Source organism: Nesoenas mayeri, assembly GCF_963082525.1.
Source record: "Nesoenas mayeri genome assembly, chromosome: 8".
NCBI lineage: Eukaryota > Metazoa > Chordata > Aves > Columbiformes > Columbidae > Nesoenas > Nesoenas mayeri.
In genome coordinates this window covers 5090285-5111747 of record NC_137554.1, presented here as the reverse complement: position 1 = coordinate 5111747, position 21463 = coordinate 5090285, and the positions used below count along the sequence as shown (strand labels likewise).

Sequence of the window (21463 nt, the reverse complement as noted above, 5' to 3'; positions counted from 1 at the left end):
GTCAGTGGGTTTCTGCTTAATGTCATACTCCTTGTGAGACAGGTGGGTGTGATGAAGAGACATAAAAAATAACGAAAGGATCCTGAACTAGATCCCATCCTCAGAGCATGATGCATAATTTCATTCTACCTCTAAAGAAAAGCAGTTAGGAGCATAAGCAATATTTCAGAGCAGGTGAAGTATCCTCTGAACTGTAGGAAGATATTTCTGCAGCAGTGAAGATGTGAAGTGAGTTGGATTTCCTCGTGTGGCTTACAAAGGGCAGTTTTCACTTGGCTGTATCAATCTAAGAGAATTCTAAGCACAAGCATGTTGCAAACAGCATCATTTTTCCCGTTGCAGTGCACGGTGGATTTTCCAGTTGGCTGGAGTGGCGACCTTGCAGCGTGACTTGTGGGCAAGGCGTCCAGGAGCGAGTCCGTCAGTGCAACAACCCTCTCCCAGCAAATGGCGGCAGGAGCTGTGAGGGACCCGGCACAGACATGCGTAGCTGCCACAACAAGCCCTGCCCAGGTACTTCTTTAATTAATTGATACATTTAATGTGCTTTAAGTGCCCTAACAGTGAGCTGTTATCACCACGGACCTTCATGGCAGATTAATTTTTCTAAGAAGCTGAAATTTATTTTGACTTTTGAGGAAAATTTCAATAAACACCGCAATTTTTTTTTCTTTAAGTTTTCAAATTAAAACTGTGGGGTTTTCTGTTCCGTAGTGGATGGCAACTGGTCGGAGTGGGGGCTGTGGGAAGAGTGTTCCAGGAGCTGCGGCCAAGGGAACAGGAGCAGAAGCAGAACGTGCAGCAGCCCCGCGGCTCAGCACGGCGGGAGGCCCTGCCAGGGCAGCGCCCTGGACTCCCTCATGTGCAACATCAGACCTTGCCCGGGTAAGATGAGATAGGCTTAGAATTACGGAATCACACAGAATCCCAGAATGTCAGGGGTTGGAAGCGCCCTGGAAAGCCCATCCAGTGCAATCCCCCCATGGAGCAGGAACACCCAGATGAGGTTACACAGGAAGGTGTCCAGGTGGGTTGGAATGTCTGCACAGAAGGAGACTCCACAACCCCCCTGGGCAGCCTATTCCAGTGTTCTGTTACCCTCACTGATAAGTTTCTTCTCAAATTTAAGTGGAACCTCTTGTGTTTCAGTTTGCACCCATTGCCCCTTGTCCTGTCACTGGTTGTCACCCAGAAGAGCCTGGCTCCATCCTCCTGACACTGCCCCTTTCCATATTGATCCCCAGGAATGAGTCCCCCCTCAGTGTCCTCTTGTCCAGCTCCAGAGCCCCAGCTCCCTCAGCCTTTCCTCACACGGGAGATGCTCCACTCCCTCCAGCATCTTGGTGGCTGCGCTGGACTCTCTGCAGCAGTTCCCTGTCCTGCTGGAACTGAGGGGCCACAACTGGACACGATATTCCAGGTGTGGTCTCCCCAGGGCAGAGCAGAGGGGCAGGAGAACCTCTCTGACCTACTGACCACCCCCTTCTAACCCACCCCAGGTCCCATTGGCTTCCTGGCCATAAGGGCCCAGTGCTGGCTCATGGTCACCAGGTCACCAGGTCACCATGTCCCCAGGACCCGCAGGTCCCTTTCCCCCACACTGCTCTCCAACAGGTCATTCCCCAACTTATACTGGAACCTGGAATTAGTTGCATAAGGGGCTTTCTGTATAGATTTCTTCCTTCTTTTGCGACCCCCCTCGGCCCCCGCCCAAATTCTGCCAGCTTGTTTCAGATTATTAAATTATAAAAATAATTAGACTCAGAAATTTTTATTTTGATGTTGCTTGTAATGTATTGAACAACAGTAATTTTTGAAAATTGAAGTAAGTGCAAGGAAAATTTTCTGCAATTTCTCTTCCCTCTCCCCAGTGAAAATGTTAATTTTGTTTTTCGATGTTTTTCAGTGTTTGTTACAATGTGGTCACACAGTAAAACTCACTACTCTAAATCTACCACACAAAGCCAGTTATAATGAAAAAAGCTATTAAAAAGCCATGTAAAACATAATAGTTAATAATTTAAGACATTATCAGTATGTTTTTCCCTGTTTTGTTAATTTTCAGCCATGTCTTTCTCCAAACTAGCTGGATGTTCAGCTTTCCTCCCTCCCTTGGTAGCACTGACCACATTTGATAGGTGGTAGTTTACTCATAACCCTTCACCACTGGCATGTTTCCTTCTGTGCAATATTTATGATGTTGATTTTTCCTTTTCTCATTGGCTTTGCCACCCCACAATGCTGAAACGTTCCTCCACCAGCCAGAGATGAATTTCTCTAGATTTTGGCAACAAAAATCAGTTGTGGCTCCTGCTCACCGGTGGCCACCGACACTGTGCCAGCTCTTAGCCGGCCTGTCCCTTTCCTGCCAAGACCCTGGGCCTCGCACAGGACAGGAAAACACCACATTCAGGTGTTCAGTTCTGTTGTTCCAAGATTGTAGTCAGGTGAAGCGATGAATTCACAAACAAACCAGAAAAAGAATGAGTCTGTCTTTTGGAAACTGTTGATCTGTTTCAGCTGTTGCAGAACATTTTTTCAAGGGCTTATTCAGGATATTTCATTTATCGACATTAAACCACATTGCTTTTTCACCTTAGGCTGTGGAGCTGTGACTTCCAGCTAAAGCAGCTGGTGTGGTTTAAAGAGTTTAATAGCTGTGCTGCCTTTGCAGTTGCTGGTGAGTGGAGCTCTTGGCTGCCGTGGGGTCCGTGCAGCGAGACGTGCGGGAAGGGCACTCAGACGCGGCTCAGGCTCTGCAACAACCCCCCGCCGGCCCACGGCGGGTCCCACTGCCAGGGGGCTGACGCGCAGATGCAGGTTTGCAACAAGAGACGCTGCCCAGGTGAGACAAGTTGGACACAAAGAGCAAACTTGGCATCTCCTTTCCAGATTCTGCTTAGTTTATAGCGAAAGCCGCCCAGTTCTGAAAGCGTAGGCCCTGAAAAAAATGCCATTCAAGCCTTTTATTTTCACTGGCCCATCCCTATCTTTAGCATCTCTCTATGGACACAACATACGAGATTTCTTCTCCTGTCCTTAAGGGTCTTTCTTCCTTTATCCTGCCACTATGCACAAGCAGCATTTTACATCCTTGGCAGTTACATTACAGCTTTCCTAAACTTCTTTTTTTTATTTAATTTTCCTAGATTCTGTTCCTCATTTATCCTTTTCTTCCACATTTCAGTGAGTCCTTCATGACTGGGTAGCAAAATTCACGTTTTTGAAACACGACCTCTCTATTTGGCTGAGTGCAGGGGTAACGAAGGGAAATGTAATGAGGTGGAATGTGCAGCAGCTCAGTCTGGGTCCTTCTGGCTTCACGCTCCGTTTTGCACATGCCAGGTCCTCAACTGAGTCTGCACTGTAACCATCAACTGGTAGAAGAGAGGAATGACCTGCCCAGTGAGCTGATTTCAGGGGCTGCTTTGTACACGGTTTGACTTGCTTATGGGTACCTAAAAATGTGCGTGACTGAGCCTGAGGGATCCCTGACTATGATTCTGGTCAGGCTTACAGGTGATTTAAAAGACAGGTCGTGCTTTTCTCCAGTCTCGCTCCTGGAAATCCCCGTGTAGAAATGTCTATGTAGCTTAGATGTTCTACAGTGAGAGTCAGTAACATCCTACGGTCAGTTTTACCTCGATATAGCGCTGAATTACTGTGTTATTCTGAACGTCCGAGACTGTAACTGTCCCATGTTGTGTCTTTCTCCTCAGTGGACGGGAAGTGGGCGGCATGGAGCAGCTGGAGCGCCTGCGCCGTGTCCTGCGGGGGGGGCAGCCGGCAGAGAACGCGCCGCTGCGCAGACCCAGCCCCACAGTTCGGGGGTCGCAAATGCGAAGGAAACGACATACAAATTGATTTTTGCAACAGCGATCCTTGTCCGAGTAAGTGCTTTGCATGGGGCTGCTTGGCCACTGGCTGGGCGTGGGTGTACACGTGGGAGGAAGGAAACCCTGCACAAATCACACGCTCCCACCAAAATTAGGAGGTCTGAAAAACAGGTAAGTGGTTTTAGTTGCCTGGCAAGGGCGAAAGCTCATGGGTGGGTGTGACTGGGATGTTTCAAACATGAACCATTAGGAGCAGCTGGTGCAGAAGGTCCTGCTGGACTGTCAGAGGTCACACACTTCTCTGAAGTTACACCTGTCCAGTCACAAAGTACAGGGTGTTGCAGAGAGATGGACTGCTTTGAAATTGGACCCATCTTTTTGAAACGCCCTGGACTGCAAAGTGGATCTCTCTGAATCTCACAGGAAAGTGTAGTGACTCCCTTGGTTAATAATACGTGCTACATACTTTCCTCTGAACGTCAATGTTCAGGAGTTGGTTAATACACTCCAAGAAATCACTGAACACTGGATCTAACAAAGATAACTGTGTTAGATCTTTAATTGCGTGGCTTTTTTGAAAGAAATGTCAAAAGTTACTCTCCAGTCAGATTATTTTCCTAGCTTGACTGTCTGGTTTTAAGTATTTGTTATTAAGAGGAAGACAGATAAAATCTGATTCACCTTTACAGTTCATGGCAACTGGGGCCCATGGAGTAGCTGGGGAACTTGTAGCAGAACGTGCAACGGAGGCCAGACGAGGCGATACCGGACCTGCGACAACCCTCGGCCTGCCAGCGGCGGCAGGGCCTGCGCGGGGGCGGACGTGCAGATCCAGAGATGCAGCAGCGAGCTCTGCCCCGGTGAGTGCTCAGCCCCGCGGGGACATTAAACATGGCTGGGACACTTCAGGGTGTACGTAACTCGTGTGAGATTTTCATATTGTGAAAGGAACGGAGAACGTTCCTGTAGTTACTTACAATTCCATACAATCTAATAATCCACTCTCACTGTTTTCTTTAAATAACTGTCACTGTGATTTCCCCCTTCACGTGTGAGAGGTGGAGTAGGAAATAGTATATGGAAAATCTCTCCTATGCCTCATAATTCTACTTAGTTTTTACAGTAAATAGAGTTTTTGAGGTTCCTGGTGAACTCTCACAATCTATTCCAGGAGCAGCAACAAATGCTAATGCCAAATGGTTTAAATGAAATGACAGTCAAAGCAGTTTATTGATTTATTGACAATACATAACTAAGGGGTGATGAGTGAACTTATACAATCAGGATCAATATCAGAAAAACCAAAATGCTAGAGACTTAGTAAACACCTACACATTTCTAAACACCCTCTAGAACCCATTCCAAAAAGTGATTATCATTAAATCATTATTAGCTCTGATATAAGAATTAAAGAATACTGAATCCCTCCTCTATGCTCACCCCTTTACACACCTTCCTCCTCCAACTTTATGCATAGCTGTGCCCCACTGAACACCCTGCTGACCCGCACACGGGTGACAGAGCCCCGAGAAGGCCACATCCATACGCCTGAGATGTGGGGACATGCTTGTTGCACCCCGAACCGTCAGATTTATGGTTTGTTTAGTGTCTTGTGCTCTTTGTCAGTTTTATACCCATGCAATCTCAGACATTTACTTCACAGGAGTAAAACCACTCAAAGTTCTAGACAGGCAGGTTGTCTCTCTGGTGACTGGCTACTAAAAACTGTGACAGGAGATTCTGAACATTGACAGCTGTTCTTTACAAACTGCTTTGGGATGGATCCACACGTGTGACAATGCTTTTCAGTTCCCCCCAGAGAGAATTTGACCCGGTTCTTATGAAATCACGGGATGGTTTGGATTGGAGGGGCCTTCAAGCTCCCCCAGTGCCCCCCTGCCATGACAGGGACATCTTCAGCAGCTCAGGTTGCTCAGAGCCCCGTCCAGCCTGGCCTGGGATGTCCCCAGGGATGGTTCAGCCACCACCTCAATGATTTTATTAGAAATATCCCCTGGAGGAGCCTCCTTACTGCCAGTACAGGTGAACACAACATTTTCAAGGTGGTGTGTTTCTGAGAGGTGTTCACGCCTGCCCATCAGGTGCTTTTGTCATCCTTCCAGCTGTTTCTTTTCTCTGTCACATCGGACCCCTCAAGATGGAATGACACCACAGCACCACTGACGCAGCCTGAAACGGTTTGAAATGAAAAGCCTCTTTCTTCCTTCTTTCTTTGTTCAGTGGATGGGAACTGGGGGCAGTGGCAAGCGTGGAGCCAATGCTCGGCGTCTTGCGGAGGAGGCGAGCAGACCCGAACACGCCTCTGCAGCAGCCCAGCCCCGCTGAACCGCGGCCGGCCTTGTCCTGGAGACGCCTCCCAGATATCCAAGTGTAACACCCAAGCCTGTCCTGGTGAGTTAACTCACTCCCGGTTCTTGGCCAGTTGACCAAGGAATTTCTTTTTATTTTGGCTTAAATCTCCCTGGCAACTTGAGCTGGATACTTTTTTGTTAACCTGTTACATGGCACTAGAGTGTGCTGGTAAAGAGTCATTGCTTCTCAGACAGAGGTGATTCCCATGTTCTTGTGCCTGTATCTCAGATCACGTATACGCAGCATCCTGTTATTTGCAAGCTGTGAGTTTTACTCTTGCAAATAATGGAGTAATATGTGCAGAAATTTCCTTACTTGTTAAAATACTGGACAATATTTCTGAATTTGCTCTCCCTTCCAATACCAGCCAGCAGTTTTCACATGGGTGTTCCTCTTTCCTTCCCTCCCCTGCACAGGTGGGCCTTCCCGTGCCAAAGGCAGCATCATTGGAAACATTAACGATGTTGAATTTGGGATTGTTTTCCTGAATGCCACAGTAACAGACAGCCCCGACTCTGGAACCAGAGTAATACAAGCAAAAATTACCAACGTCCCTCGGAGCCTTGGTAGGCTTTTTTGGACTTTTGAACACGTTTTACCTTGAGCAATGTCAGTTTTCACTATTTCATTAAGTGTCATTGAAGAAACTGATCTAAACTTTTCATAGAGAGAGAAAAAGGAATCTTCAGTATATTCCTTCCTAGTACATTAGTATTTGTGAAATGGTTCCTCTGAATATACCAATACATTTTTTCTCAATGGCAAGGGTTACACTAGTGTTAGGCCTCTGTATTCATCTCCTGCTGATGTGGGTCACATGGTGTTAGGAAAAAGCGCTCGAATGTTCTGTGGCATTTCTTTCAGGTCCTGCGATGAGGAAGCTTGTTTCCATACTCAGCCCAGTTTACTGGACAACTGCAAAGGAAATTGGAGAAGCCATGAACGGGTTCACGCTCACCGATGCCGTGTTCAAGAGAGAAACTCAAGTGGAGTTTGCGACCGGTGAGTTACCTGTGACATACCAGCTCTTTCTGTTTCCAATAAGCTCGATAGGCTGTGTTTCTTTACAAAAAGCTCACAGCTGTTGCTGAATGTTGAGCCTTGTCTTATATCTGTATTTTCAGTGACTGTGGCTTTCTGAGGCTTAAATACAGCTTATGGATCTGTAATTCAAGACGCGTGATGTTTGTATTACAGGCATGGTACATTGTATAAAAATGTAACCATAAAATAACTGGTCAGGATGCAATTCAGATACCATGTGGCTAAATGAGTCTCTGCTTCAGATGCTTTATGAATCAATGTGCTCTCAAAATCCGCAGGTGAGATTCTGCGCGTGACTCAGGTGGCGCGGGGCCTGGACTCGGACGGAGCTTTGCTGCTGGACGTTGCTGTGAGCGGCCACGTGCTGCAGCTCCCGTCGGCAGCGCGTGTGAATGTGAAGGTAAAGCCGCGCGAGGTACCACCCTCATCTCTTCCATATGTACCTCTGCTCTCAGCTGTATTGAAGCAGTAGACACTAAATCCTGAAAACTGTTTTACTGTATGGAATGTATTTGATACCTGGTTTTACTGACAGGTGCTAATGTTGCCTTGGAAAACTAAAAGTTGCCATCAGGAAGGTTGTATTGGTCACTGCAGAGCTTAAGCTGTTAGAAGGGGGATTGAAAAGCATCTTGGGGCAGGTTATCACAGGTCAGGAGCTGCTTTTCATGCATCTTTAGCCTGCCCGGCTTCCCTGAGGTGACACCACCTCTTTGATGCTATGAGACCGAATATTACTGCTGCTTTGTTTGCAGCTACACAGTCCGGCACAGAAACATTCCTGGGGCTGATTGAGTTGCAAAGACGGGCTGAACAGATTCTGAATCAGATTGCATCCCAGGGTGTTTCACGTTTTATTGTCCTGCTGCTGTTAGTGACGTGCTCCTGTCTCTGCTACAGCATCAAAACTTTGCCTCGTGGAGGTGTCCATTATGACGAACAGTCCTGTGACACAAACCATCTGAAATATTTTACAGAATTTGCTTTTTCAAAGGAGGACACTTCTCTGTGAGCTTTCAGGGACGATTAGAGAGGGCAGCCCATGTGACGCTAAAAGGCAAAAGATCGTTGTCATGCTGCTGAGTGTCTGTGCCTGCTCTTTCTACATGTCCCAGTGACAGAGATTCTGTCACTTCTGTCACTCCTCAGAGAAAAATGCAGTTCAAACAAACTGGTTTTCTACCTTTTTGGTTTAGTGTAAGCCGTGAAAAACATTTTGCTTAATATAATGCATACAGGTGTAAAACAAGGTGTTTGAGCCTTGGTTTTACTGTGAAAGGACAATCTTTATAGTTGTTTTTATAAAGGTGGTAATTAGGTAGTGATAGGTCACCGGTAAATATGTTTTAATATATTAATCCCACATTACAATAAATATACATGAAGTTCTTGGCATTTTGATACACTGCAATATGTAGCATGTCCAATATTCAGACCTTTTTTTTTCTTTATTGATTGTTTATTTAGCACATGTTGTCAGCATCTGACTTAGTATATAAAAAATATGTGTAGGCCTCAAAAGACTGCTACTTATCAATAAGCTCATTTTCAGGTTTCTTTGGAAATGCTCTGCCCCCAACATCAGGATCCTCAGTATGTTTCTTCTGAAATGCAGTATGCCAGGTGCTATTAAGATGAGGAAGCTAAAAGTGAAAAGGCCTGTGTTGTATGAAATATGATTTGTTCAGCTGTTAAATGAAAACCCCTTTCTCAGAACGCGTTTGAACGCGAAGCCCGCGTCGGGGTGGCCGTACGCGGTGGCTGACGCCGCCTCTCGCTGTTCCAGGATTACACAGAGGATTACATTCAGACCGGGCCGGGGCAGCTCTACGCCCATTCCACTCGACTCTTCGCTGTCGATGGAGTCAGCGTCCCCTACACGTGGAACCACAGCATCACGTACGATCCCACCAAAGGGAAGATGCCGTTCTTGGTGGAAACGCTCCACGCCGCCTCCATCACAACACAGTACGACCCGCTGGAAGAAAGCGTGGCTTTTCAGATCCACGCTTCCATCGCAAAAGGTGCCGTTCTAATCCTTCACAAAAAGAAACCAATGGAAAAATAATATCCTGGCTCTCTAGAATTCATTACCTATATTCTCAAAAGCTGGTTATGGCCTTGAAAGAGGCAAAGCTGTGAAACTTGGGGAACTCTATTGTAGATCCTGTGGCCTGCACGTCCTGTTCATACGCCAACAGCCTGATGCGTAAAAGCTGTTGCAGTTTGCACTTACTCGTCGCTGGTAGTTAGATGATGTGCGGCTGTGTTTGCTGACACTGCTGATAGTGTCACCGGTAGCTTCAGATGGGCATCCTAAAATATTTCTCCATTTTCTTGTGTGTACCTTTCATCTCTACAATGAACCTGCTGTTGCTATTGGGGGGGTGAAGTGTTGGTAGGTTTTTATGTTTGGGTTTGATTTTGCGTATCTGTTATGAAAAAGGATTGTGTATTTTCTTCTCACAGCAAAACCCACGTAAATGTAAGTAAGGGGGAAAACCATTCAGGTTCTGGTACTGTTCAGGCTTTTTTTTTTCACAGTAAGGCTTAAAATCATGTTTCAAATGAAATAACTCTGGTTTGAAAGGAAATGAATCAGCGGGATTGCCTATCTCAGTCTTTCTTTTCAATGACACTCTAAATGAGGTAAAACGACTTCCCCACTGGCCAGACTGTGAGCTCATTGTGCAATCTGAAAACCAAATCAGATAGTTTTATTTTGCTTTTTAAAAAGAGGTCTTATAAAAGAAGCCTCCAGATCAAGTTACGCCTGTGCATTCATCTGGCCAAGCCTTTACTGAACTTGCATTTATTTCCTCCAACAATTAACACACTGCTTTTTTAAAATGTCATATTTATTGAATCCATTTTCAAGCAGCAGAATACGTGTGGTCTTGGAGCAGCCTCGACCTGAGTTGGTGGTTACAGTTCACACTTGTGTTCTCCAGTGACTTCCCACAGTCTATGCCATGGTGGTTTGTTTGCTTTGGGTTTATTTCCCTCCTTTTAGGTGAAGTCAAACCGAATGCTCTTTATTCTTTTAATAATGAAAACTTTATGGAGGGACTTTGCAGGATGCGCTAGGCTGGATGCAACTTGCAGTCGCTGTGAGGGAACCCCGCACCTCTTGGATGTTTTTCAAAACAGCAAAACCCGTTTACTACTGACTTCTAGTGCCCAAGCAGGACAACCACTCCAGCTTGGATTTTAAAAGTTTCTATTTTAGTGTCCAAGTATAATAAATCTTTTCTACATAGCTGGCCTGCAATTCTTAAAGGGTTTTTTGAAGTAATAACTTGGCCGCGTTTTGTTCACAAGTAACACGTGCTCCCTTTTACCATCAGGAGATCGCAGCAACCAGTGTCCGGCCGGGTTTCGACTGGACTCAACTGGGCCGTACTGTTCAGGTAACAGTGTGACAAGGGTCGTGTGTGATCATATTCTTGTGGAGTGGGTTGGCTTGGGGGGGACCTTAAAGCTCCCCCAGTGCCCCCCTGCCATGGGCAGGGACATCTTCACCAGCTCAGGTTGCTCAGACCCCATCCAGCCTGGCCTGGGATGTCTCCTGGGATGGTTCATCTACCACCTCTCTGCGTTCCAGCACCTCACCACCCTCCATGTAAACCATTTATTCTTTATTTCCAATCTAAATCTCCCCTATTTTAGTCTAAAATTGTTACACCTTCTCCTGGCCTCTCGAGACACCTGGTACAGTCTCTCCATCTTGTTGTAAATCCTCTTCATATATGGCAGGGCCACAATAAGGTCTCCCCAGAGCCTTTCTCCAGGCTGGGAACAATCATCTGTAACACTTTTGTGGACTCACTGCATTGCCCCTTGAAAGCTTATCAATTAAGGAAATCATACATGAAAGAAGCACCACACCATCCAAAAGGTTTAAAACAAGGAAAACTGAAAATAAGACAACTAAAACCATTTTCCACTTGCAGTATCATCTGTAAAACAATCTGAATTCAAAAACCTTAGCGTGGAACATGTAGTAATATTTGCACATGTCTCTAGAAAGTCTTAAGTCTAACCCTGAAACCCATCTGCTCTGTCACAAAGAGATTCTGTGGAACAGATCATCTCAAACACTGGTTACGGCGGCAGTGCCCCCGTCCCGCGGAGCTAACGCAGGCTCCAGCGTGTCGCAGTACTGTGCTTGGGTAACCGTGAAAATCAGAGCGGAGAACGGTGCTGTTTCTTGTAAAACCTCATGAAGCCTCACTGGGGTTTCAAACGTTTCTTGTTCCAGATGAAGACGAATGTGCCGTGCCAAACCCTTGTTCCCACACCTGCCACAACGCCATGGGCTCTTACCACTGCTCCTGCCCGCAAGGCCTCGCCATCGCCGCCGACGGCAGGACCTGCCAGGGTAAGAGCAGCATCGCTGGGGCAGCCTGGATGCAAAAAGCCCCACGGCACTTAAATCACAAGGGAAATGTTATAGATATAGATATATAGATATGTAATTTGTTGGTGATATTCTAATTCTTTCCTACCTGACTATATTTGCCATCAGGTATTTCGTGGTTGATCATGCTCAAGACACAGCTTGATCTGTGTTTAACTCTGTGCGCGGCGAGGTTTACAGCCTGTTTTCCATTGCAGACATTGACGAGTGTGCGTTAGGCGGCCACAGCTGCCGCGCCAGCCAGGACTGTGAGAACGTCGTGGGCTCGTACCGCTGCGTGCTGCGCTGCGGGAGCGGCTTCCGCAGGACCGCTGACGGCTTCGGCTGCCAAGGTGCTTTCAGAAACTAAACGCTGTCTCTCGCATGATCAAAAGTAACTTCTTAAAAGCTGCATCTCCAACTACGGTGTCTGTAAATTTTCATTATTAACCTAGCAAGACAGGATGTGGGGTTTGAGCTTGCTTGTTTTGCTTTTTAAATCTTTTGCTTTTTCCATCTTTAGAGATGATAAATTTAAAATCCTCTGAGGGAATAACCTAACATTCCTGCGTCCCACGTGTGTTTTCTTTTACAAAGAAGTGAGAGAAGTAAACACTTCTGAACAGAGCTCAGCATCCAGAACGCTGACTTAACCACACGCTGTTCAGGTAAATGACGCTGAGGTGACTCACAGCGTTGGCCTCAAGGATTTGTGTCGTTCAACAGATGTTAACGAGTGCCAGGAGTCCAGCCCCTGCCACCAGCGCTGCTTCAACACCATCGGGAGCTTCCACTGCGGCTGCGATCCCGGCTACCAGCTGAAGGGCAGGAAATGCTTGGGTACGAGTGGGGTTCGGAACGTTCCTCCCCTCTTTCCAAGGGACATAGTTCAACGTCTATTTGTTCCTATATTTGTTAACTGAATCCTTTATGAATGAAAGTCCTACTAGGGATGGTATCTTTTAAAAATTCTTTGTAAAGCAGTACTGCAAGTCAGAGGGAGTGGGAAGTGGGCTGATGGATAAACATGCATGAAATGCATTCTAATGCACGTAGACGTAATTACAGCTGGATTATTCGACTTTTTAGACACTGAGCATAAGGAAGTCAGTTCATTTCCATTCTTGCCTTTTTTTTTAAATCAGATGTAAATGAGTGCAGGCAGAACGTGTGCAGGCCCGATCAACTTTGCAAGAACACCCGCGGTGGCTATAAGTGCATTGACCTGTGTCCCAGTGGAATGACCAAAGCAGACAATGGAACTTGTATTGGTGAGTAGAAGTGTTCGTGTACTGTAGGGTGATGGGAAGCACAGAAACAATGAATTAAACAACAAACAAACACAATATAAAAACCTTTGAGGTAGTCTCCAGTTATTAAGATTTGCACGTATTAAGGCACCGAATTTTCTTCACTTATGGGAATATATGTATGTAACTGTTTTGAGATGAAAATAATAGATTTACCCTTGCCCCCTCTCATTTACCATTGCTTTTAAGAAAGAACTGTAATGTTCTCCTCAGCATCTTTTCTGTGTTGTCACCTTGAAATCTAGAAATGCTTCATTGAAATGTTCTGCCACATGTGTGGAGGCTTTAAGAGTTTGTCTCGGGAGCTCCAAATCAGGATCGTGGGTCCTTGCGCTTGCCATGGCTACTTTGAGTCATAACCAGTGTCCCACACACTACCAGAGTCTTTTTTTTGTCATGGGATATGGCAGGCGAATGGTTTATGTCTCTTTGGACAGTAGCTAATACAATTGGAAACCTCGATGAAAAGTTTTGAAAATTAATAGCAAAAGTGTCTATAAATGCAATATGGTTGAAAAATGTATCTGTGATTCTGCTCAAAATCTGCTTTCAGCTTGTGAAACACAGACTGTGGTTTGTAACACAAGGTGTTAGAGAGTAATGCCTAATCGTGGCACCAGGTAAGGCCAGATCCACTTGGGGTTTAACCACATTCCTTCTACGTTAGGAAGTTTAAAGCTGTAAGAGGTTTTCAGAAAAACCTGACGCTTGCCCTTGCCTTGTTGCGCACAGACGTTGACGAATGCCGGGACGGGACCCACCAGTGCCGCTACAACCAGATCTGTGAGAACGCGCGAGGGAGTTACCGCTGCGTGTGTCCGCGCGGGTACCGCTCCCAGGGAGTGGGGAGACCTTGTGTGGGTAAGCAGGAAAAATCACGTCTGTGTTGCGTGCTTGCTGCTGCTGCTTTTGGCTGGGCTTGCTGCTGTAACATACCCAGCAATGCCATCCCATGTCAAGACTATGCTAAACAGCGACATTTCCTCTCAAGTTCAAAAATCACCCATTTGAAACAAAGCATCCTGTTCAAAAGAAAATCATTCCAAACAGAGATCGTTATAGGTCCGTGCTTTGGGAACAAAGCGTACAAGGGTCTTGGTGCGCTGGTGGGTGGATGTGGGAAGCTGCCACTCCACAAGAGGCTCAGTTTATAAAAACGAGATGAGGTTTGTCTGTGGTCACTAAAAGCTGCAGCGTTTGAAGGATGCTCTCATAGCTCCGATGTGGAGACCAAATTGATTGCGTACAACGGTCCCCCTGGCATGTCACAGACCTTGGGATGGCACTGGCATCATTGAGCCTCACCCTTTCTGTATTTGTGTGGACTAATAGTTGACCCACCCTGATAATGATGATTTGTGGCTGTTGGTCTGTGACGGCAGGGAAGTTGCCCTCCTGTATCCTATCAGAGCAGCATTCCTCACTGATGACTCCACAAGCTCAGCTTTCCTAAGTGATAAAGAGCTGCTTTGGAGAAGAGGATTTTTTTTCCTTTCAAAAGCCAGGAATGTGAAATATTTTGAAAGAGATTAAAGTGCAGGAAGAAGTGGTTTGGCTGTAGACCAAGACTTGACTTCCACCGGCTGCCTCTAGTGAAATAACATCAATCCCAGGCTCCTTAACATATATTAAAGCCATTTAAATTTCTGACAGTAATAAGCTAGATAAAGTTTAGGACTCAGATTTTCACAAACCACTGGCAGATGTCCTAAAGTTGTTTTCTGACCAGGGACCACTGGAATCTCCCTCTGAAATTAAAGTATGACCTTTACGTACCTTTGAATTTCTGTCTGCTTAGAAGTGTATTTAAAATACAGCTGCATCAAAGATATTACTTCACATGTATTAATAAAATCCAGATTTTATTGGTGAAGTTTCCAGTGACCACAGGGAAGAGTTGAAAAGTAACTAGGACAGAAGAATTAACCTTCACTCCTAACTGGCCACTTTTACCCCGTGTAAAGTCCTTTGTGCCGTAATTCCCTGTTTGTTGGATGGGGAGAAGGTCCTTATTTGTCATCACAACAGCCGTAGTTTAGTTCATGCCCATTTAACTGAATTACAGTATTTCTGTGAAGTGTGTTGGATCTCACTGTGCCATATCATAGAAGGGCACATTTTAGCATATAGCACATGCAAGGCTATCTAGAATTTAACATAAAATATTGTTCTTCAAATTAAAGAAAGTCTGAAAATTTTGCTATTTCAGTTTCAAAGTAATTTCACATTGCTGTTATAAATATTTAATATTATGGTGTGTAATCAAAGAGCTGCTGGCCAGTGGAGACTCAGGCTGACCAGGCAGCAATCACTGCGTATAAATGCAAGGAACAGCAACTTCAAAGTCATGGTAGTTGTTGCCATATTAAAAATGGAATTGTCTTGTTTATAACACCTGAGGATATTACACTAATGATAGTTCAACTGATACATAAAGTTTCATCTACATGTTTGTGAAATAACGTGAAAAGTACTGCAATAATTACTCCTGGATTTCTGACTCTCAAACATTTTATTAATAGCTCCCAAAATTCTTTAAAATATGTATAAAGCATTAAATAGTTAATAAAAATGCAACCTATTATGTTTCTATAAAAAATAATATGTTAAAGTGGGACCAAAATGAAACTGTAATAGTGCTCCTTAATGGCATTCTTACAAAAATAATTTTAAAATATATACTTTCCACTAATACAATTAAACCCTTATTGAGTCACCATCTTTAAATTAACTCATCTCTAAGTTCTAGTAAAAAAAAATGTTTGCAATATATGTCAACTGTAAATGCATTGTTATGTATCTTAATATCAGCTTCTTTATGTCTGGTCGTTGCCCAGTTTCACACTCCTGTTTGGAATTAGCAGGGCTTTGTCTCTTTCTAGTGAAGAATGGATGTACGTTTTAAAAGGAATACCATAGATGTCAAATTTTCAGCTGGGCTGGAGGTAACTTGATGAAGATTTTCTTTCTGGTAGTGCCAGAGAGACCTGTGGGGCAGGGCTGCTGCTGTGTGCTACTAATTCGAATTACTCTGAGTGAAGGATGCTCGCCATGCTATACCCTTAACCCCTTTACCATACTTACCCTCTGTTTTGACGTAAGGATGGATATTTGTTGCTAGGGTGAGCCAAATTACTATGGATTACACCTTCAATAGAAACTGAGTTTTAAAAAAAAGAGGCATTCCTTAGGAAAACAAAAATATGGCTAGAATAACCTGCCCGCTTGGCATTGTGTTCTCTGTATGTTCCTGCCTTCAAGATCTCACTTTTATCCCCCCAGTTTGTTCCACAGATGCAGGTAAGTGGTACCCGTGTATCTATACGTATAGTTACGTGTTGTTGTTTGTTTGTTTTTTCTCCTCTCCACATGGTTTGTTGCTCTGGACCATGGCACCTGAGCAGACATTAATGAATGTGACCAAGTGCCTAAACCCTGTGCATTTCGATGCACCAACACCCCCGGCAGCTTCACGTGTGTCTGTCCGCCCGGACAACATTTATTAGGTGACGGGAAATCTTGCGCTGGACTGGAGAGATTGCCAAATTCCGGCGCCTATTACAATAGCTATAACTATGCTCAGTTCTCCCCTCTGAGAGACAACCATCAACCTCAACAATATTACAGGCACTCCTCAAATCTCTACAGCTCCTTCTCGGAGTATAGGAACAGCAGAATTCCTTTCTCCAGGACGAGAAGGAACGTTAGAGAAATTTGTCCTGAAGGCTATGAGGCAAGAAATGACAGATGTGTAGGTAAATGTCAGTCGTATCTCTTCTTCTGGTCCTTACTTTTAGGTTACTGTTTCACATATACCAGGGGCTGCGGGTTTGTGGTGCTGTGTTTTGTTTTCATACTACTCTGATAAATACTCAGTAATAGTAAATTAAAATTAGCTCTGTGCCTCTCCTTAGTCTATATCCCAGTGGCACTTGCCCTTCCAAGATAAATACAGTAATCTATTACTGAGTATTTATCAGAGTAATATAATATTAGTGATCTAATACTGCATGTTCTTGTCTCCTGAGCACATAGTAGCAAAAACGTTTTCAGACCTCCTTGTAACCTCATTTTAATTGTGCTGCTAATTGTGTGTTTAGGAACTATTTCCCTCTGTTATTCTCGTGATTACGGTAGCTTCAAAAAACCCCAGCAGAGCCAGCCGAGTCCTGGGGATGTTGCTTACGCCAGCCCCCCAGTAATAATCTGCTTCTAAAGGGTTTGGAACAAAGATGTTAGAATGGAGCACCCCAGGGCCAATGGCAGCACTGCTGCAGGACGGGTAGTCGCTGCCATATGGGCTATATAAGTAGAAAGTTTTAAATAATCTGTAGTTATGATATATAGGAGGTTGTAATGTAATCTGCTGAGCATGGAGACACTGATTTTAAGTGAACAAATGACATTTTGGATTCCCTGATGAGGAGAGCAGGGATTTGTAGCAACTGGCGAGCTCTGCCCTGGGTTTTTGGTTTTTTAAAGAGGTGCAAAGCCTCACAGCGAAGTGTAAGACCAACAAGAAACAGTATTTGGCACCTCTAACTCCTCACTCGGTGAGCTGTGCTGAGCTGTTCCAGTGAAATGCTGCTGTTGCCGCAAGTACTGAAAGTTTAATTCAGCTCCATGTGAAAGTCAAAAGGAACAGCAGCCTGTACTGTTCATTGAGTGATTTGTACTAAAGGTGAAGATACAAACAAAACCCCCAAAATCTATTGCTCAAAAGGTAGAAATACCAGGTTTTTCTCCTGTAGCAGTAGTTGGTGTCAGGGCTTCGGGAGGGATCACCAGACCGGCTGCTCAACACAACACACAGACAGGCACGTAAAAAATTAGTTAATCTTTTGAATTATGCTTCTCTTAAACCAGATTTTGCCAACTTAACCCATATTTTGAGTTTCTTAAAAAAAATAATAATGAATCAGTGAAGTTATGTGGTGATAACACTGCTGAGTTGAGGACTAAGGGTACCGCAGTCTGGGCTTTACTACGCGGAGCTTGTCCCAGTGCACTGAACAGAGCAGTCTGTGGTGCTACGTGCCTCTCCTTAGTCTATATGCCAATGGCACTTGTCCTTCCAAGATAAATATGGCAAGCAGAATCATCTCTAGAATGAAATAGCAATGTATAATAAATAATATAGAAAAATATGAATTACTTATTAATAAAAAATATAGCTAGGCAGTCATCAAACCTTGTACTTGCATTATAAGGACATGTCAGTAGTCATAAATGTGCAGTTTGTTATGGGTCTAGCAGTTGAATGGAAAAAGGCTGCAGGACACGGCTACTGCTGATGAAAGGGTTACGCTAAAATCTATGATCTTCACTCCCACTTCCAGTTTTAGTTAGTTAATATTCTTGTACTGCTGTTTCACAGGAATAAACATCTACATCTTAAAAATGACTGTGTCGTATGAAAAAATACACCCAAATGATGCTTTTTTAAAAGAAAGTTCTTACAACAGACAACCATCACGATTTGATATCAACTTACTGTGATTTCTACAGTCACATCTGTTTCCCTTTTGTGTTTGCATTGTTATCTAATGCAACCCCTGTAAATCAGAGAGGGGAAGCAAAGACTTTGTTCCACTCTTTTAATCATGTGAGTCAAATCTTGCACAAGACTAACCTGAGTATAGTTGTCCTGAATTAGGCAGATATTTCAAAATAAATGATAATTAAATATGAGCTTTGTCTAAATCACACTAGTCTGCTTTGAAAAAAATTACATAAAGTGGTCTGGTTCCTCTGTAGTTGAGATTAAAAAAAGAATTAAGAGCATTTATTGATAGAGGATCCACACACCTTCCACCAACTTTGGCCATGTGCTTGTACGTAAATAGGACAAAAAGTACCTTGTTCAGTACCAGGTTCAAATAATCCTGACGCATCCGTGTTCCTGTTTCTTCCCGCAGACATCGATGAGTGCGAGAGCAGAGACGCCTGTCAGCACGAGTGCAGGAACGCCCCGGGCACCTACCAGTGCGCTTGTCCGGCTGGTTATCGCCTTATGCCCAATGGCAAAACCTGCCAAGGTATGGAGATATGTTGTATTTAACACTTGATAAAACACTACCTCATTGCAGGCAATTGCAGCTGCTTGTTCTCTGGAGTCTCCTCATGTGACATTATGACACATTTGACTCTAGACAAGCACACAGGAGCTCTAGGATCGAACCCAATATAATCCTTAACCCACTTCTGTCAAACAAAGATACTGTTAGATTTTCTGATTGAACAAACAAACAACTAATTAGGCTCTGTTGACAACTATGGTTTATGTTGGATCGTGGCTGTAGGGAAATTCCATCACAATACACCATCTTGCACAGTAATAAAATGCCAACAAATGCAATATTGGAACTCCTGGCTCCAGCATCTCAAACAGCAAGAACAGATTGTGAAAGAGCTCGCTGAGGGCAGAGATGTCTGTGCACCTAAATTTTCACTGTTAACTTCAGCTCAGTACCAGCAATTGATTACTTCTCTTTTTTTACCTTCAGATATTGATGAGTGCCTGGAACAGAACATTCATTGTGGACCAAACCAGATGTGTTTCAACATGAGAGGAAGCTACCAGTGCATAGACACACCTTGTCCACCAAACTACCAGCGAGAGCCGCTTTCTGGGTACGTTTTATTTTCAGCCCCTTCTCACCCACCCCAAGCTCAGATCCTCAACCTGTATCCACCAGGTTCTTTCTGCCCATCAGTGTCATTTGCCACTTACGGGGCTACCTGTTTTCCGACTCTAAAGGCCTAACTTGCCATCAGTTTCAAAGCATTTAAAATATTCTTTTAGTCATGGAAATAGTGCTACAGTTCATGTCAGTTTTGTTATTTTTAACTTACTCTATTTTGCTGTAACATTTAAGTTACTTTTATCTTTCAGTATACTCAATGAAATAGCTGGTTTCATAGTCAGAAACCATCTTTTGTTATCAAACTGAACTGGAATGACACTTAAGTTGAAATGACCAGCAGAGCGCACAGATACCTCCTATTTTGACTTTTTACTTCCCCCTTATTCAATCAGAATTCTTTATTTTATGATCTGACCCACAGACACGTCACATGGAGCTGCCCATTATGGGTGCATAATGGAGTACATTAAAACTGAAACATTAGAGTTGGAAAGGTTTAAAATGTACTAAGAGCAAGGTCACTAAAAAACACCACAGACTTCAACGACAAATACCGTATTCAATATTTTTACCTCTTGGCACTTTCTGAGATGATCCTGTTGACAGAAAAATGGACATTAAACCGGGCTGCACCTTTAAAGGAACAATGGATAAAGAGTGTATGAGTGTATTATCTTTAAACAGAAATTTAAATTACACAACAGGGGAAGAATTTATCCTCTGAGACCTATGGCAGCACTTAGCCCAGGCGCAAGGCATGATGGCCTAACGTGCTCTGCTTATTCCCAGGTTCTGCCTGAAAAACTGCCCGGCCAATGACTTGGAATGTGACCTGAGCACCTACGCCTTGGAATACAAACTCCTCTCCCTCCCCTTCGGCATCGCCGCCGGGCAGGATTTAATCCGGCTGGTCGCCTACACGCACGACCAAGTCATGCACCCCAGGACAACGTTCTCCATGGCAGACGAGGACCCGGCGCTGCCGTTTGCCCTGAGAGACGAGAACCTGAAAGGCGTCGTGTTCACCACGCGCCCGCTGCGAGAGCCGCAGACGTACCGCATGGCCGTCAGAGCCCTGTCCTACGGCGTCGAGGGAAATATCGAGTATCGGACAACCTTCATTGTCTATATCGCCGTGTCGGCCTATCCCTATTGAACACCACACTGCTGGACACGTGTTTTAACCACGTTTGTACGTGCCGGTGGGAAGTGCCGCTCCTGCCGGCGGCACAGTTGTGAACCACGACACTTGAAAATGGTGCTACGCTCCTTTCGTCGTCCCTCCTTCCCCGAGGCTGCCTGTCCGCTTCCATTATCCCCGTGCCTTTGAGGAACCTGTCACCACTTGCTTTATTTATTACACTGGAGTAGTCATTTGCCGCAGTTTGTGCTGAAAACCAGCAGGGAAAAAATAAATCAAAGCATGAGTGGAAGTTTATGGGCAAAGCAGTAAGCAAGGAGCAGCCTCTGCTGAAAGCAACGAAACAAAAGCCTAACCAGAAGAAAGAAAAGACATAATGTCAAGTGGTCTACATATTTTAAAGGTTGCTAAGTGTTTAACAGTTTTATATCTATTAGAGTTTTGTTCTTTACTTATTAAATACCTGATAGAATTAGGGCTGTAATATACTATGTTGTGTGCTGAAATAAATGATACTAAAGGTTGTTTTCAGCTACAGAATCTACAGTACAATTTGGAACTGGTACATTTGATTTCAATGCAAGGTTAGAGATGTCACTGTTTTTTTGGAAGAACAAACAACATGGCTACTTCTACTTTATACAGCAGGCATTTTATAACTATTTTTTTACTCTGCCATTCTGTTATAGCCATTTATTTAGCTCTAAACCGTA

The 21463-nt window shown here is 44.4% G+C and overlaps 1 protein-coding gene across 1 annotated transcript in view; it reads left to right on the top strand.

Annotated features, from left to right (window-relative positions):
• Nucleotides 1-20765, top strand: part of HMCN1 (hemicentin 1) — a gene marked incomplete at both ends in the record, with an annotated part of 184042 nt that extends 163277 nt beyond the window's left edge. Inside the window, 20 exons of the mRNA XM_080348671.1 lie at nt 343-513; nt 715-885; nt 2675-2845; nt 3720-3890; nt 4526-4696; nt 6078-6248; nt 6626-6775; nt 7074-7211; nt 7532-7653; nt 9040-9277; nt 10601-10663; nt 11515-11634; nt 11871-12005; nt 12379-12492; nt 12798-12923; nt 13695-13823; nt 16367-16717; nt 18881-19000; nt 19469-19595; nt 20399-20765. Of these exons, the coding sequence (XP_080204797.1) occupies nt 343-513; nt 715-885; nt 2675-2845; nt 3720-3890; nt 4526-4696; nt 6078-6248; nt 6626-6775; nt 7074-7211; nt 7532-7653; nt 9040-9277; nt 10601-10663; nt 11515-11634; nt 11871-12005; nt 12379-12492; nt 12798-12923; nt 13695-13823; nt 16367-16717; nt 18881-19000; nt 19469-19595; nt 20399-20765 (3326 nt within the window). The remainder of the gene's footprint in view (nt 1-342; nt 514-714; nt 886-2674; nt 2846-3719; nt 3891-4525; nt 4697-6077; nt 6249-6625; nt 6776-7073; nt 7212-7531; nt 7654-9039; nt 9278-10600; nt 10664-11514; nt 11635-11870; nt 12006-12378; nt 12493-12797; nt 12924-13694; nt 13824-16366; nt 16718-18880; nt 19001-19468; nt 19596-20398) is intronic.
• Nucleotides 20766-21463: the final 698 nt, after the last annotated feature.